Source organism: Larimichthys crocea, unplaced genomic scaffold (genome assembly GCF_000972845.2).
Source record: "Larimichthys crocea isolate SSNF unplaced genomic scaffold, L_crocea_2.0 scaffold196, whole genome shotgun sequence".
In the NCBI taxonomy this organism is placed as follows: domain Eukaryota; kingdom Metazoa; phylum Chordata; class Actinopteri; family Sciaenidae; genus Larimichthys; species Larimichthys crocea.
The window spans coordinates 116,319-129,937 of record NW_020852647.1 but is presented as its reverse complement, the minus strand read 5'-3'; the positions used below and the strand labels follow the sequence as shown (position 1 = coordinate 129,937).

Here is a 13,619-nt window from a genome sequence, read left to right as displayed (position 1 = left end):
AAATATACACATAGTTATAAGATGTCAAGACAAATAAGAATTAGTTCATAAGATGTTCAAACTTCAAGCGTTCAAACTTGTCATGTTTGAAGTCATATCTACCTGTTTGCTGAGGCTTTTTTGCCTGAGGAATTTGTTTTGGTGTTTCCAAATCTTGTGGTTGCACAGGTGCTTGGTGTTGCAGCCTTGGTTCCTCTGTTACTAATTTTGAAGCCTCTAGCTCTACTGGTGGCTGTGTAACCATTTTGGGTGCCACTAAAACCTTCTTTGGTTCTTCTGGGACCTTCTTTGGGGCTTCAGGAACCTTCTTTGGTGTGTCTGGAACCTTCTTTGGTACTTCCGGAACCTTCTTTGGTGCTTCAGAAACCTTCTTTGGTACTTCAGGAACCTTCTTTGGTTCGTCTGGGACCTTCTTTGGGGCTTCAGGAACCTTCATTGGTGTGTCTGAAACCTTCTTTGGTACTTCAGGAACCTTCTTTGGTTCTTCTGGGACCTTCTTTGGGGCTTCGGGAACCTTCTTTGGTGCTTCAGGAATCTTCTTTGGTTCTTCTGGGACCTTCTTTGGGGCTTCAGGAACCTTCTTTGGGGCTTCAGGAACCTTCTTTGGTTCTTCTGGGACCTTCTTTGGGGCTTCAGGAACCTTCTTTGGGGCTTCAGGAACCTTCTTTGGGGCTTCTGGGACCTTCTTTGGTACTTCAGGAACGGTCTGTATTTCTTCATATACTTTCTTGGGTTCTTCAGAAACCTTACTTGGTGCTTCTGGAACCTTCTTTGTCACTTCCAGAACCTTCTTCTGTTCTTCTGGTTTTGTTTCAGAGATATACCTTGATGCTTCTGGCTCAGGTTTATCAGCCAGCAGATGTGGTGTTCTTGGAGGTTCAGATGTCTTTGGTTCTGAGACAACTTTGAAGAACATTCATGTATAGGATTATTATCTTGTCAACCATATTTTGTAAAAAGTCACACTCTAACGAGTGCTTAGATAAGATATTTAAGATAATTTGTAAAGATCACTTTCCATGTCATACTCAAAGGCAGTGCAAGAAGCAGAAATTGATCAAACTAAACAAACTTGAGAGACAACACAAACAGAAAACAGAACAGCACAACAAGGCAACCTGTTGCAGTACCTTTAGTTGGAACAGCTTCAGGCTTTGGTGGAGAAATCTTGGGTGCAGATGGTTGAATTTTAGGTTCTTCTGGTCTGGTTACATCTTGCACTTAAGAGAATATTATGTATTGTTTAACCTTCAGGTAATGAGCAAGACTAACAAAGATTACACTCTTAACGAGTGAATTCAATGTCTGGAAGAGAATATGAGAGGAAATGAAGCAGAGCAACTCAATATTTCAAAGATCAACAAACAATACCTTTAGTTGGAAGACGTTCTGGTGCTGGGGTAGTAACCTTAGCTGGTTGAACTACAGGTTCTTCAGGCTTTGGTAGTTCTGGTGCTTTGAAGAACATTATATATAGTATGTTCAATACCATACCATAACCACTAAGGCTTCATACAGTCCACTCTAACGAGTGTTTAGCACGAAGATAACTCTGACAACATAAAACACATATGACAATATATGATACATGGTAACATATCAAAGAGATCAATACCTTTTGTGAATCTATCTTCAGTCTTTGGTGGAGTAATCTTGGCAGCAACTGGCTGAATTTCCTCGGGTTTGGCTACAGCTGGCACTTTGGAAAACATTTAAAGGTTTTCCATTTTTACTCTAAATTTATCAAGAGGTCATTCTCCAAATACATGAAACAATGGGACTTTAAAAAGATCAAGCTGAAGAGGTTAGCAGTGAAGAACATTGAAGAATCAGACAAATATATTAAAGAGTTTTACACGTAGATCACAACAACACAAACAAACAACAAGAAAGAAATATTAAACATAGAGCACAATGTCTAATGAGAAAATCATTTACTACTTTACCTCTCGCTTTCGGGGCTTCTGGTGTTTTCTTGGCAGGTTGGACTTCCAGTGCTTTGGGTTCAGGCTTAACTTTGGGCACCTTAGGCTCAGGTTCAGCCGGTTTCTGAGGTACCACTTTAGGCTCTGGAGGAACCGTTTTTGGCTCCTTAGTAGGTTCAGGTTGATAAGGTTCAGGAGTGACCTTTCTGGGAACAGTCACTCTCTCTTGCACCGGTTCTGGTTTGGTGTATACTGAAGGTTCTTCAAGGTTAACAGAGAAATATTACTGTGAGTCAACACAGAGCACACACAGCTTTAAGAGTTCAAGGGGTGAAAGAAGGAAAAGAGAAGACACAAAACATAAAGCGAAAGACGGACATGTAACAGACAGACGGCCAAGAGTACAATGCTCTTTACGCATTGAAGAACGCTGATTACAGCAGACTCACATCAGACAACAAAAAGATATGAAGACAGTTGTTAAGAGAAAAGTTCCACCTTAAGAGTTTTATTTGATAAAGATATTCAGGATTCTTATGATGATTGAGTGTAAAGAGAAATATCTGTATTTAAATATAACTCATTTATATAATATATATTATATATATATATATATATATATATATATATATATATATATATATATATATAAATAAATACAGATACGTTAACCTTTACTTAACCTAAACTTAATTTACTTGCAGAATATTTAAAAATATGTTCATATATATAATTATACTCTATATAGCTTAAAAATACATACTGCTGTTAAAAAAATGCAGAAACAAAATAATATTTGAAAATTAATTATTAATAATTAATAATAACAATTAATAATCATAATTTTTTATATATTTACATATATTTTATTAGACATTTTAATGTAATATTTCTTTTAACATTTAGGAATGTAAAGAAATCTACATATTTTGCTGATCTGTAAAAAATCATGTGTTGATATGTTTTCTGTCCCTTTTTAAAATGAAGAATGAAGAACGAGCCGATAAAGACCCAAAGATCACACAAAGAAAATCATCTTCACAAACAAAGTAATATTCGTTACCTTCAGGGGGCTGAGCTTCCTCTCGCCGAGGCCGAGCGTCGACGGTTACTTCGGGCTGCGGCTTCTTTGCTTCAGGTACTTTAAAATATCATCATGATAAACCAAGATAAGATGAATGCTAATATGAAGACTTTCATCAAGAGAAACAGAGACAACATGAACAAGACAAGGATAAATAAGAAATGACAGACGGGAAGTGGAAATAAGACGAGGTACTTGCAAATACCTTTGACTGGCGCCGGAGGCGGAGCTTCAGGCTCAGAGGGTTTTCCCTCTGGTGTCCTGTAAACCTCAGGAACTTGAAAGATCAAGAAAGTTCACGTTAAAACTGAGAGAGCTTAGCTGTCTACTCTACTTTAAAAGCTGTAGTGAGGGTTAATAAGAGCGAGAGAGGTGAGTGTGAACACGAAGAAGCTGAAGAAGAGTTTAAAACATGAAGGTAGAAAACAGACGACAAAAGATCAGCAACAGAACAAACGTGGAGTCAAAGCTCTGGAGAAGCTTCTCGAAGCAGCAGCTGGCAACGCTTGAAGCGTCTTAACCGAGTGGACAAACAAACATGGCGGCTCAGATCAGCGGCTTTGTTACGTTACAGCCTTTACAAACAGCCACAAGCTCGTTTGCCTCATTAACAAAGCAATTATACCTTCAGGGACTTTCTCTCTGATCTCCACGTGAGTCCTCTCAACAATCTCCTCAATGGGTTTTTTCTCTTCTGGTGAAGAAGAAAAGAAACTTAGAGACACATGACCACGATGCTAATTAACTGAAGATACTGAGGATGAAACCAATAGACAGACAGACAGGCAGACAGACAGACAGACAGACAGACAGACAGACAGACAGACAGAGTGATGATGCCTTTTATTTTGGTGATGGATGGATTTCATAGACCACAGTGATGTTGATACCTGTGACGGAGGAGTAGTGAACAGAAAGCGTCTCTTCTTCAACGGTCAGACTTTGAAAAGCTGAAGATCATTGAAGATAATCAGCTGTTAGAGATCCAAAGATTCATCACGACAGGCGAGGATCAGCAGAAACTCTGAGATTAAAGTCTGAAACCTCAAATCCAGGTTTCAATTTCAGAGTCATGATTCAGACTCATTCAAAGTTTGAATTAAGTTTTGTGTTAATTAATCTCAGACTAACATTAATCCCCCTCTGAACTTTTGTTTTGGTTTGTGACATTTGAAATATATTCACAGAGCATGAATGAACTGCTAAACTTGTTAAAGGTAAATGACACAGATTTTATGTTTGAGTTATTAGGAGATGATGTCTGAATTCAAAATGACCACACAGTTATTCAAGATGGGAGTTAAAGGATGATGAAGAAGATGATGAAGGTCAAACTTCAGGTGGTTTAATGTTGATGATGAATCACATTCCTTCACGCAGAATAAGATTAAAAAGTGTTGACGAGATGATCGTTAGTATTAAACTCAGAACTCTTTTTGTACCTTTGACTTCCGTTCGTTCTTCATAGTGATAAAATTCGGACGAATCTTTTGGTGGAAAAAGAAGTTTGTGAATGAAACAGGCTGTTAAAGAATTAAAGTTAAGTTTGATTTAGGTAAAACAATCCCAGGCTCACCTCGAACAACCATAGAAGCTGTTTCTGGGACATGAACGGACGAGTCTGGAACGTCTGAAGGTTTAGCCACAAATACTTCAATTAATTTAGAAATTAACGCAAATATTTTTTTATTTTAATATTTTTGTGGCAATAAAACTTGACATTTCTTCACTGATCTGTTTTTATATCATTATGTTTTACTCTTTAATGTTTAAGCTGATGGAGAAATGTTCAGTTTTACTGTCGACTTATTTAAATACTCACCCTGTGGAAACTTTTCTAACCCAATTTCTGTGAAAGGACAAGGTACAAACATTATTATATCTGCTGACTGAGCGTAACTGAAGCATCTTTAGCTATGTGATGAGGCGTACACACCTTTGCCTGACAGGTAAAGCTCAGCTGTGCTTCGAGCTTCTCCCATTGGCTCCAGACGAGCAATCACAGAGTAAACGCCTGACGGAGACATTAATGCTTTATTATTATTATATTTTTTAACGTTATTTAAGTTTAAGACACTTTAACTAAAAAATAAAACTCTGGTCATACCAGGAGGTAACGCAAGCCAAATTTTTCTGCAGGTCTTTGTCGTTAACAGCTGACGTGAACCTGGTAATGTTAGTCAGTCACATTATGTAGCCGTCTGCGTGGAAGCGTAGTGCGTATCATGTCTGTTTACTTCCTGTCAGTAACTTCCTGTCGACCTCAGTGAACACCTCATGGTGAGCTATTTCATATATATATATATATAAATAAAACATGATTTACAACTCTCTGCCCCAAAGTCAAACTTTTCTACGGGTTTAACCTCTAATATTAAAGATAATTTCATCTCTGTCCATTTTTATGTTTTTCTTGCTGTTATAATAAAAAACTGAGAGCGTTGAAGGAAAAACTTGAATCTCTCAGAGTCAAAAATACAGTTTAAACAAACCTTCATCCTTTGGGGTTACGTTGCGGATGGTCATAAAGTGGCGTCGGCCCTCGGTCCTGAAGTTATATTTTGGGCTCTCTTTAAGCTCCCATGAGTCTTTGTACCATGTGACGGTGGCGCTGTCGAAGGACAACTCGCACTCAAAGGTGGCAGAGTGGCGTTCATTGACCTCGATGCTTCTGATGCATTTAGTGAACTGAATTTGTTCGGCTAAAACCAGACAATCAGAGTTAACTTCTGATTTCACAATATTAGATCCATGTTAGTTTATAACACTGATGATTTGATGTTATTATTTATATGTAAATTAAGACTCTGTTTGGAGAATTTAGAGTTTGGACTTAAATATAAAAGAGACACAGAACAAAAACAGGAAACAGAAGTCCACCAAACACAAAGTGAAGTCATCAGATGAACCAGCAGGTTCAAAGAGGTCAGTTTGAGTTTTGTTAGTTCATTTACCTGTCAGGTAATCGGCTCCTGATAACAAAATAAAGGTGTGGGATGTGAGGACATGTTACAGACGTACAGACAGACGTCCATCAGAATGGACAGGAAGTTTATTCGGACACTTACCTGTGACGGTGAGCTTGGCGTTGGAAATGTGTGAACCGCACACCACGCGGTAGTTTCCCTGATCTTTGACCTGGCAGTTCTTGATCTTCAGGTAATGGCGGTCGCCCACGCTGCTGATGTCATACTTGTCGCTGTTGTCCAGTTTCTGGGTGCCTTTGTACCAGGTGAGAGTGATCTCTGGGTAGTTGATGCGGATTCTGCATTCGAAGGTGGCACCTTTGTTCTCAGTTGTTGTCTGGTCGCTGATGTCCTCCATGACAGTGACGGGCTGAAGGTTTAAAATTGTTAGTTCTGTAGTTTTAAACATCGAACCATGACAAGTCGAACTTTACAGACTTTGATCAAATCTACACAACGGCATCCTAAATTCTTCTATTCTAAAAATAACAGGCTGAACTGTTTGGTGCAACACGTAGAATTTGTATGTAGGTTTATGTACTGCTTATAATTTTATGTTGTTTTACTAATATATGTGTACATCACTGATTTCAGCTACAGAGGAGTGTAAAAGTTTGAGTTTAGGTGGTTCTGGTTGTTTTTGGGTACCTCCGTGTCGACACGGCTCTCCAGCTGCTGGATAAGTCGGGCCATGTCCTCTTCTTCAACGCGACCACCACGCTCCAACTCCTGCAATGGGAAAGACAATTTTCAGTGAATCTTAAACTCTGTAATAAAAAGTCAGGAAGATTCTTCTCCGTCTGTTAGTTTGGCTACTTTTAGGTGACCTTTTCTTATCTGAACCCAAGCTATCTCAGATAAACTGGACAAGTTAAACGTCTGCCATCTTCTCTCTCACCACTCGTCCAGTCTCCATCTCTTTCTCCTTTTTCAGGAACTCGATGGCCTGCAGGATGGCGCGGTAGTCATGAATGCCGTGCTCCCGCAGGATCTTCTCGTACTCTTTGGGGTCGTGACCTCTCAGCAACTCCACAATATCAATCTCTTCGTCTTTCTTTGGACTCTTCTGCTTTGAGGGAGTTCTGACAAATATCAAATACACAATAAGATTAAACAAGATTCACAGATTCCAATCCATCTGTCCTAATGTCGACTTAAGGACAAAGGACTTACTTCTTCAGTCTTGTCCTTATGTCTCCGAGTGCTTCTGCTTCCTCCTTTTTGGTCACCTCCATCTCAGTGCTGCACTCGATCTCTCCGTGTTTGTTGGTGGCGACACATCTGTAGAGACCGGAGTCGGACTTGGTCACCTCTCTGATCTCCATTTTGGCATCCTGGCCCTTGTGCTCGATGGAGATACGACCACCAGGGGTGATCTGCCTCCATTTTCCCTTCATCCATTTCACGCTCGGGATTGGGTCACCTCCGATCTTGGCGATGAAGGTTGCAGTTCCCTCTGCAAAGAACAAAACAAGCAACTATGAAGCTCCATCTAAAACTTACACATTTCTACAATCTATAAATTTTTTAATTTGATGTAATCTGTCCGACAGCACACAACTGTTTAGTTCAGACCCTCAATTGTTCCTTTGTTGTCGAGGTGATGGGATTGGAGTATTGAAATAGTTTTAAACATATTAAACCTCATCTACAACTAGTACATACCCAACAGATTCCAAACAGTCCAGACGTTTGCAAACAGTCTACTTACTCTCTGTGACAGAAACATTTTTAGGTTCCTCAATGAAGAACAGGTTGTCAAGCTTTTTGACTGGGGCAGCTGAAGCCGGGGCGGCGGCCTCGGTGGGGGCGGCCTTGGTTCCTTTGTCTGAAAAGAAATCATGGAGATGAGTCTCATGTTTCCACCTTTGACACCATGAAGCCTGATCAGATCCTCATACCTGCTCATTGTCAGTTAAGTTTTTTTTATTGTGCTAAAAACACAGAATTGTCTCTTGGATGTTGTTGCACAGATGAAGAATGCTCCAGGTCAGGCAGGTCAGACTCTACTCTTTATAAGATTATCTACAGAGACCAACAATTCCAGTTGTACAATAAATTATCACAAGCCTCCCTGAACTATTTGTACCTTCCCAGTCTTTAACAAATAAGTATCCCAGTTCAGGACTCCAAATCAGGCAACATTGGTTGAGTGTCGTAGCAAGTAGGTAGTAAACATTCATCCCGCAGGCTGTCAGAAGGATGTACATATGTCACTGTTACCTCTCACAGTGACCCTGGACTTGCAGAAGTCACTGCCGGTTGCGTTGCTGGCCTTGCAGAGGTAATCTCCTGTGTCAGTCTTTGAGACTGGACTGATCTCCAGACAGGCCGTCCCACTAACAAATGTGATTCTGGTGTTTCCAGTGGACTTCAGCTCCCTCCTGTCCTTCATCCACTGGATGGTCAGTGGAGGAGAGCCACTAACGTGGCATTTGAGGGTCAGCTTCTCACCCTCACTCACCGACACCGGCTCCAGAAGGTGGTCAAATTTGGGAGCCTGGCTAGTTTCTGAAGGAGTAATGGGAAAGAAGCAGGACAGCTACAGACACGTTCAAACAGTAACATAGTGGGCAAGACACTAGGGCGTCTTCTGCAGAGTTTTGCAGAAACCTTTGGAGGGAAACTATACTAATTCACTTATTAGTATAGTACCCAAACCAGGACCGTAGACCAAGTTGCAGACTTCAGAAGAGCACATGACAAAACATAAAACTTGATCTATTTAAAATGGACACATGCATACCTGAGATGGAGAGAGAAACCCGACATGAAGCTTGTCCAGCTTCGTTGGAGGCTGTGCAGGTGTACACACCGCTGTCAGAGGTGGAAGAGTCTGTGACACACAGCACAGCCATGTTGTTTTTGAAGCTGACATCGTATTTGTCAGAGCCGTAGATTTCATTGTTGTCCTTGTACCAGGTGACCGTCAGTGGTTGGGAACCAGACACACGACCCTCCATCTTCACTGTCTTACCCACTGAATCCATCATGGACTCAGAGGGCTTCTTGGTGAAGTTTGGAGGGACTTTGCGCTCTGTTAGTGGAGGAGAAAGTGAAGAGAATCAGGCCTTGTTGTGACGTGGAAATTCTTGAAATTTAACTTTTATTCACGAGGCCACTGGGCCTTTCTCGGGAAAACAGACAGCCACGACACAGACGACAACATAAAAACACAGAAGCAAACAAATGCAGAATATCCACCCTACTATCAAATACTTCTTTCTGAATCAGTTTCAAGCAGGCAAATATCTATCTGACCCAACTATAACATGGAGAACATGCACTCATGGACCTCGAATACATCATAAAACCTTTTATGTCCAAACCCAAGAAACACAAGACCAACTAACCCTAAACACAACAATGTAACCCAGGGCATTCCTTCTTGTTACCAACAGGCATAGGAACGCAGTAACTACAGTGGTGTTAGTAACGGAGACCACATGATTTGAGATGGAGATGTGTTGGTTACTGTATTACCTATTTTAACATGAGCATGACAGGTGTCAGTTCCTTCGGCATTGGAAATTTCACACGTGTATTTTCCTGCAGATGCAGCTCTGTCATTGTTGAGGACCTCCAGAACGCATGAGGAGTCGGTGGTTTTGATGTTGTACTGGTAAGAAGCCCAGATCAGCTTGTCGTCCTTCTTCCACGTCACGTAAACCCTCTGGCTGCCGGTGTAAGTGCACTCCAGCCTCAAGGGTTTACCCAGCTCGTGGCAGACGTCCTCCAGTTTCTTGACAAACCGTACGGGTTCTGAGAGAAGCATTGTTGAAATGAGTCATAGAAACCACTGATCTGAACATGCGGAGGACGAAACACTATGTGACTGCGCAGTATCCAAACAAATCTGATTGTGTCCTGATTTGGAGAGGCTATGTGAAAGGAAGGAAGGTTTACCTTAATCTGAAGGTAAGAAAGGTTACAGGCTATGTGAGTGGCATTGTTACCTCTAGGAATTACTCACTCCATGCATGAAATGATGACGAGAACTAGAAGCACCGTGTAGTTGGTTAGTGTTACCTAGTTTGACATAAGCATGGCAGATATCAGAGCCTTCGTCGTTGGAAATTTCACAAGTGTATCTTCCACGAGCTTCTTCTCTGTCACTGTTGAGGACTTCCAGTGTGCAGCCACAGTCTGTGGTCTTGACATTGTACTGATAAGAGGCCCAGATCAGCTTCCCGTCTTTCTTCCACGTCACATTCACTCTTTGGCTACCAGTGAACGCAACTCTAAGCACCAGCGGTTTGCCAACTCTGAACGTGGTGTTTTCCAGCTTCCTGATGAAGCGAGCGGGTTCTGTGAGAAGCAGTGATGTTGTTAGATGCAAAGGTGATGTTGAGTAAGCAATGAGTAAGTAATGAAACAAAACTCAATTAGCATTGATTTGATTATGTGAAATAGCATATAGAGCATATGGAGTTCCACCCTACTCCACCCATTCTTGGATAACTTGTGTTCCACTGGGCTCAGTCGCACAATATGTTTACTGATAGAGGGTAACTTTCATGTAACTTCAAGAGGCCAGATGGGAACCGGTGACATTGTGCTTCATGCGACCATAAAACACAATATTTCTGGCACCCGTCGTCCTTCTTCCACGTCACGTAAACCCTCTGGGTGTAATCACACTCCAGCCTCAAGGGTTTATCCAGCTCGCGGTAGTCCAGTTTCTTGACAAACTGCACCATGTCCCTAGTTTCCATCTTTGTGCATCATGGTCGCAACCTTAAGGCTCAGGCCAGAGATCCTCCCCACCTGAGTACAACTTATCGAGGGAGGATTCTCTGGACTGTACTCTGATGGATGGCATGTTTCAACTTTTCAAATTGAGGACACAGTTTAAAAACTGAGGAGCGAAAACCAATGGAACAGAAGTTAATCTGGGAGTAGGATGAAACTTCTGCTATCTATGGTTGTATATTAGCAAATATTGAGTGTTAATAAATGAGATGGAGGTTATACCTTTCTTAGTGGTTTTGCAAACAACATAAGCGTCACAGGTGGCCGAGCCTTCTGCATTAGAAACTTGGCATGTATATAACCCAGCGGCTTCTTCTCTGTCGCTGTTGAGGACTTCCAAAACGCACAAGGAATCTGTGGTCTTCACGTTGTATTTATACGAAGCCCAGATCGGTTTGCTGTCCTTCATCCAGCTCACGTGAATTCTCTGACTGCCGGTGAACACGCACGTCAAACTCAACGGCTTACCCAGACAGTACGACGTATCCTCGAGCTTTTTCACAAATTTCACAGGTTCTGAGAAAAGCAACATTGTGTTAGTCATGTCATGTAGCCTGGACTGTTAGCAAATCAGTGAGTGAGCGTGTTAGGAGGTAGTTACCTAGTCTGACATGAGCCTGACAGATAACAGAGCTACTAGCATTAGAGACTTCACAGGAATATCTCCCAGCAGCCTCTTCTCTGTCACTGTTGAGAACCTCCAAGACACAGGAGTCATTTGTAGTCTTGACGTTGTACTTGTAGGAAGCCCATATCGGCTTGCCATCTTTTGTCCAGCTCACGTGCACGTGCTGGCTGCCCGTGTACATGACCTGAAGCTTCAGAGGCTGGCCAACCCTAAAGGTCATGTCTTCTAGCTTTTTCACAAAGCGCACAGGTTCTAGGAGAGGCAAGGATGTTGGCTGTTAGACGCATGTCAACTATATACAAGAGTGAGCAAGTAAGCTATACTCATGGTCAATTAAATTACAGTTATGGCTCATTTTTTTCAGTTTTTTTTTAAACAATGTTAAAACAAAAAATACCAAACTGGGTTTTTATATTCCCATTAACATTCACTGCAGTTATCTGTAAAGCAGGTCCTCTAGTGGAGAGTTCAGACTTTCTGTTTCATTTGAAATATTGTGATATTATCTTACGTTTTTGTTTAAATAATAACATAAAAACTGAAAAAATGAGCCCTCACTTTGATGTTTGTTTTACCTAGTTTGACCTGTGCGTAACAGACAGCTGTGTTCTCAGAGTTAGATATTTCACAGCTGTATCTGCCTGCTGCTTCAAGCCGGTCACTGTTGAGGACCTCCAAGACACAGGAGTTATCTGTGGTCTTGACGTTGTACTTGTAGGAGGCCCAGATTGGTTTGCCATCCTTTATCCAGCTCACATAGACCCTGGGGCTGGCGCTGTAGGCGCAGTACAGCGACAGGGGCTGGCCGAGCCTGAAAGTGGTGTCTTCCAGCTCTTTAATAAAGCTCACGGGTTCTACAGGAAGCAATGGTGATGTTAGTTGCATAGTTTGTTACAGAAAGCAAATGAATGTTTACGTGAGGGGACTGTTCTGCAGGAGATTCATGATTTCTGACATTTGATGGCAATAAGGTGCATATGTTAGTGGCTTTACCTATCTTAACCATAGCATGGCAAATATCAGTGCCCTCTGAATTGGAAATCTCGCACGAGTATTTCCCGACAGCGTCCCGACGGTCACTGTTGAGAACATCCAAGGTGCTGGAGAAGTTGGTGGTTTTCACGTTGTATTTGTATGATGCCCAGATGGGTTTGCCATCCTTCATCCAGCTGACATAAATCCTCTGGCTGCCGGTGAACGTACACTCCAGTGTCAACGGGTGGCCAATTTTATAGAAGGTGTTTCTCAGTTTTCTCACAAAGCGAACTGGTTCTAAAGAAGCAATTAGTGTTGGTGTTAGACAGTAAAAGCAGGGAAACAAGCTGGTTACACGATATTTCATTGAAGTGCTTTGAATTATTCATCGCTGTAATAAGGTAATGATGCTAACGTTTACCTAGCTTCACATTAGCATGGCAGACATCGCTTCCTCCAGAATTTGAAATTTCACACGTGTATTTTCCGACAGCCTCTTCTCTGTCGCTGTTCAGGACCTCCAAGATGCAGGTGTCATTGGTGGTCTTCACATTGTACTTGTACGACGCCCAGATCAGTTTGCCGTCCTTCTTCCAGGTGACGCACATTCTCTGGCTTCCGGTGTAGGTGCACTTGAGGGTCAACGGTTCGCAGAGTCTGAAATAAGTGTCTTCCAGCTTTTTCACGAAGCGAGCCGGTTCTGAGAGGAGCAATGGTTGGGTTAGTGGCATGTAGCCTAAATGATGTTATGTTAGCAGGCAGGCAATGGAGATCTTATACTAGTCTCTACTAGATACTAGATGACTACCACAGTCTACTAGTCAACAGCAGATACAGTTAGTTGATTAACTGATTAACTGAAAGCACATGGTGTGTTAAGAGTTTGTGATTTTACCTAGACTGACACGAGCGTGGCAGACGTCGGTTCCAGCTCCGTTGGAAATTTCGCAAGTGTATGTTCCCGCTGCCTCGGGCCTGTCGCTGTTCAGGACATCCAGAACGCATGTCGAATCAGTAGTTTTAACATTGTACTGATAAGACGCCCAAATCAGCTTGCCATCCTTCTTCCATGTGACGTTGACCCTCTGGCTCCCGGTGTAAGAGCACACAAGTTTTAGCGGCTGGCCCACCATGAAGGTGGTGTCTTCCAACTTCTTGACAAAGCGCACAGGTTCTGAGAGAAGCAATGCTGATGTTAGAAATGTGCTCATTGTTATGCTGCCATGCATTCCTACGCCTCTACGTCAGAGTTATTTCTATCATCGATGAAAACACTAGTATGTTTTTTT

The 13,619-nt window shown here is 41.8% G+C and overlaps 1 protein-coding gene across 1 annotated transcript in view; it reads right to left on the bottom strand.

Moving 5' to 3' along the window:
- LOC104931749 (titin) overlaps positions 1-13,619 on the bottom strand; it is a 157,861-nt gene that overhangs the window by 100,831 nt on the left and 43,411 nt on the right. The window contains exons 68-89 of the mRNA XM_027275733.1: positions 9,459-9,737; positions 8,722-9,012; positions 8,199-8,486; positions 7,687-7,803; positions 7,149-7,431; positions 6,874-7,057; positions 6,624-6,704; positions 6,078-6,345; positions 5,502-5,711; positions 4,946-5,023; positions 4,832-4,858; positions 4,586-4,639; positions 4,452-4,496; positions 3,900-3,959; positions 3,635-3,703; positions 3,215-3,286; positions 2,989-3,066; positions 1,947-2,186; positions 1,616-1,699; positions 1,372-1,455; positions 1,131-1,220; positions 103-903 (exon numbers count right to left, since the gene is read on the bottom strand). Coding sequence (XP_027131534.1) covers positions 103-903; positions 1,131-1,220; positions 1,372-1,455; positions 1,616-1,699; positions 1,947-2,186; positions 2,989-3,066; positions 3,215-3,286; positions 3,635-3,703; positions 3,900-3,959; positions 4,452-4,496; positions 4,586-4,639; positions 4,832-4,858; positions 4,946-5,023; positions 5,502-5,711; positions 6,078-6,345; positions 6,624-6,704; positions 6,874-7,057; positions 7,149-7,431; positions 7,687-7,803; positions 8,199-8,486; positions 8,722-9,012; positions 9,459-9,737 — 3,783 coding nt within the window. The remainder of the gene's footprint in view (positions 1-102; positions 904-1,130; positions 1,221-1,371; positions 1,456-1,615; positions 1,700-1,946; positions 2,187-2,988; positions 3,067-3,214; positions 3,287-3,634; positions 3,704-3,899; positions 3,960-4,451; positions 4,497-4,585; positions 4,640-4,831; positions 4,859-4,945; positions 5,024-5,501; positions 5,712-6,077; positions 6,346-6,623; positions 6,705-6,873; positions 7,058-7,148; positions 7,432-7,686; positions 7,804-8,198; positions 8,487-8,721; positions 9,013-9,458; positions 9,738-13,619) is intronic.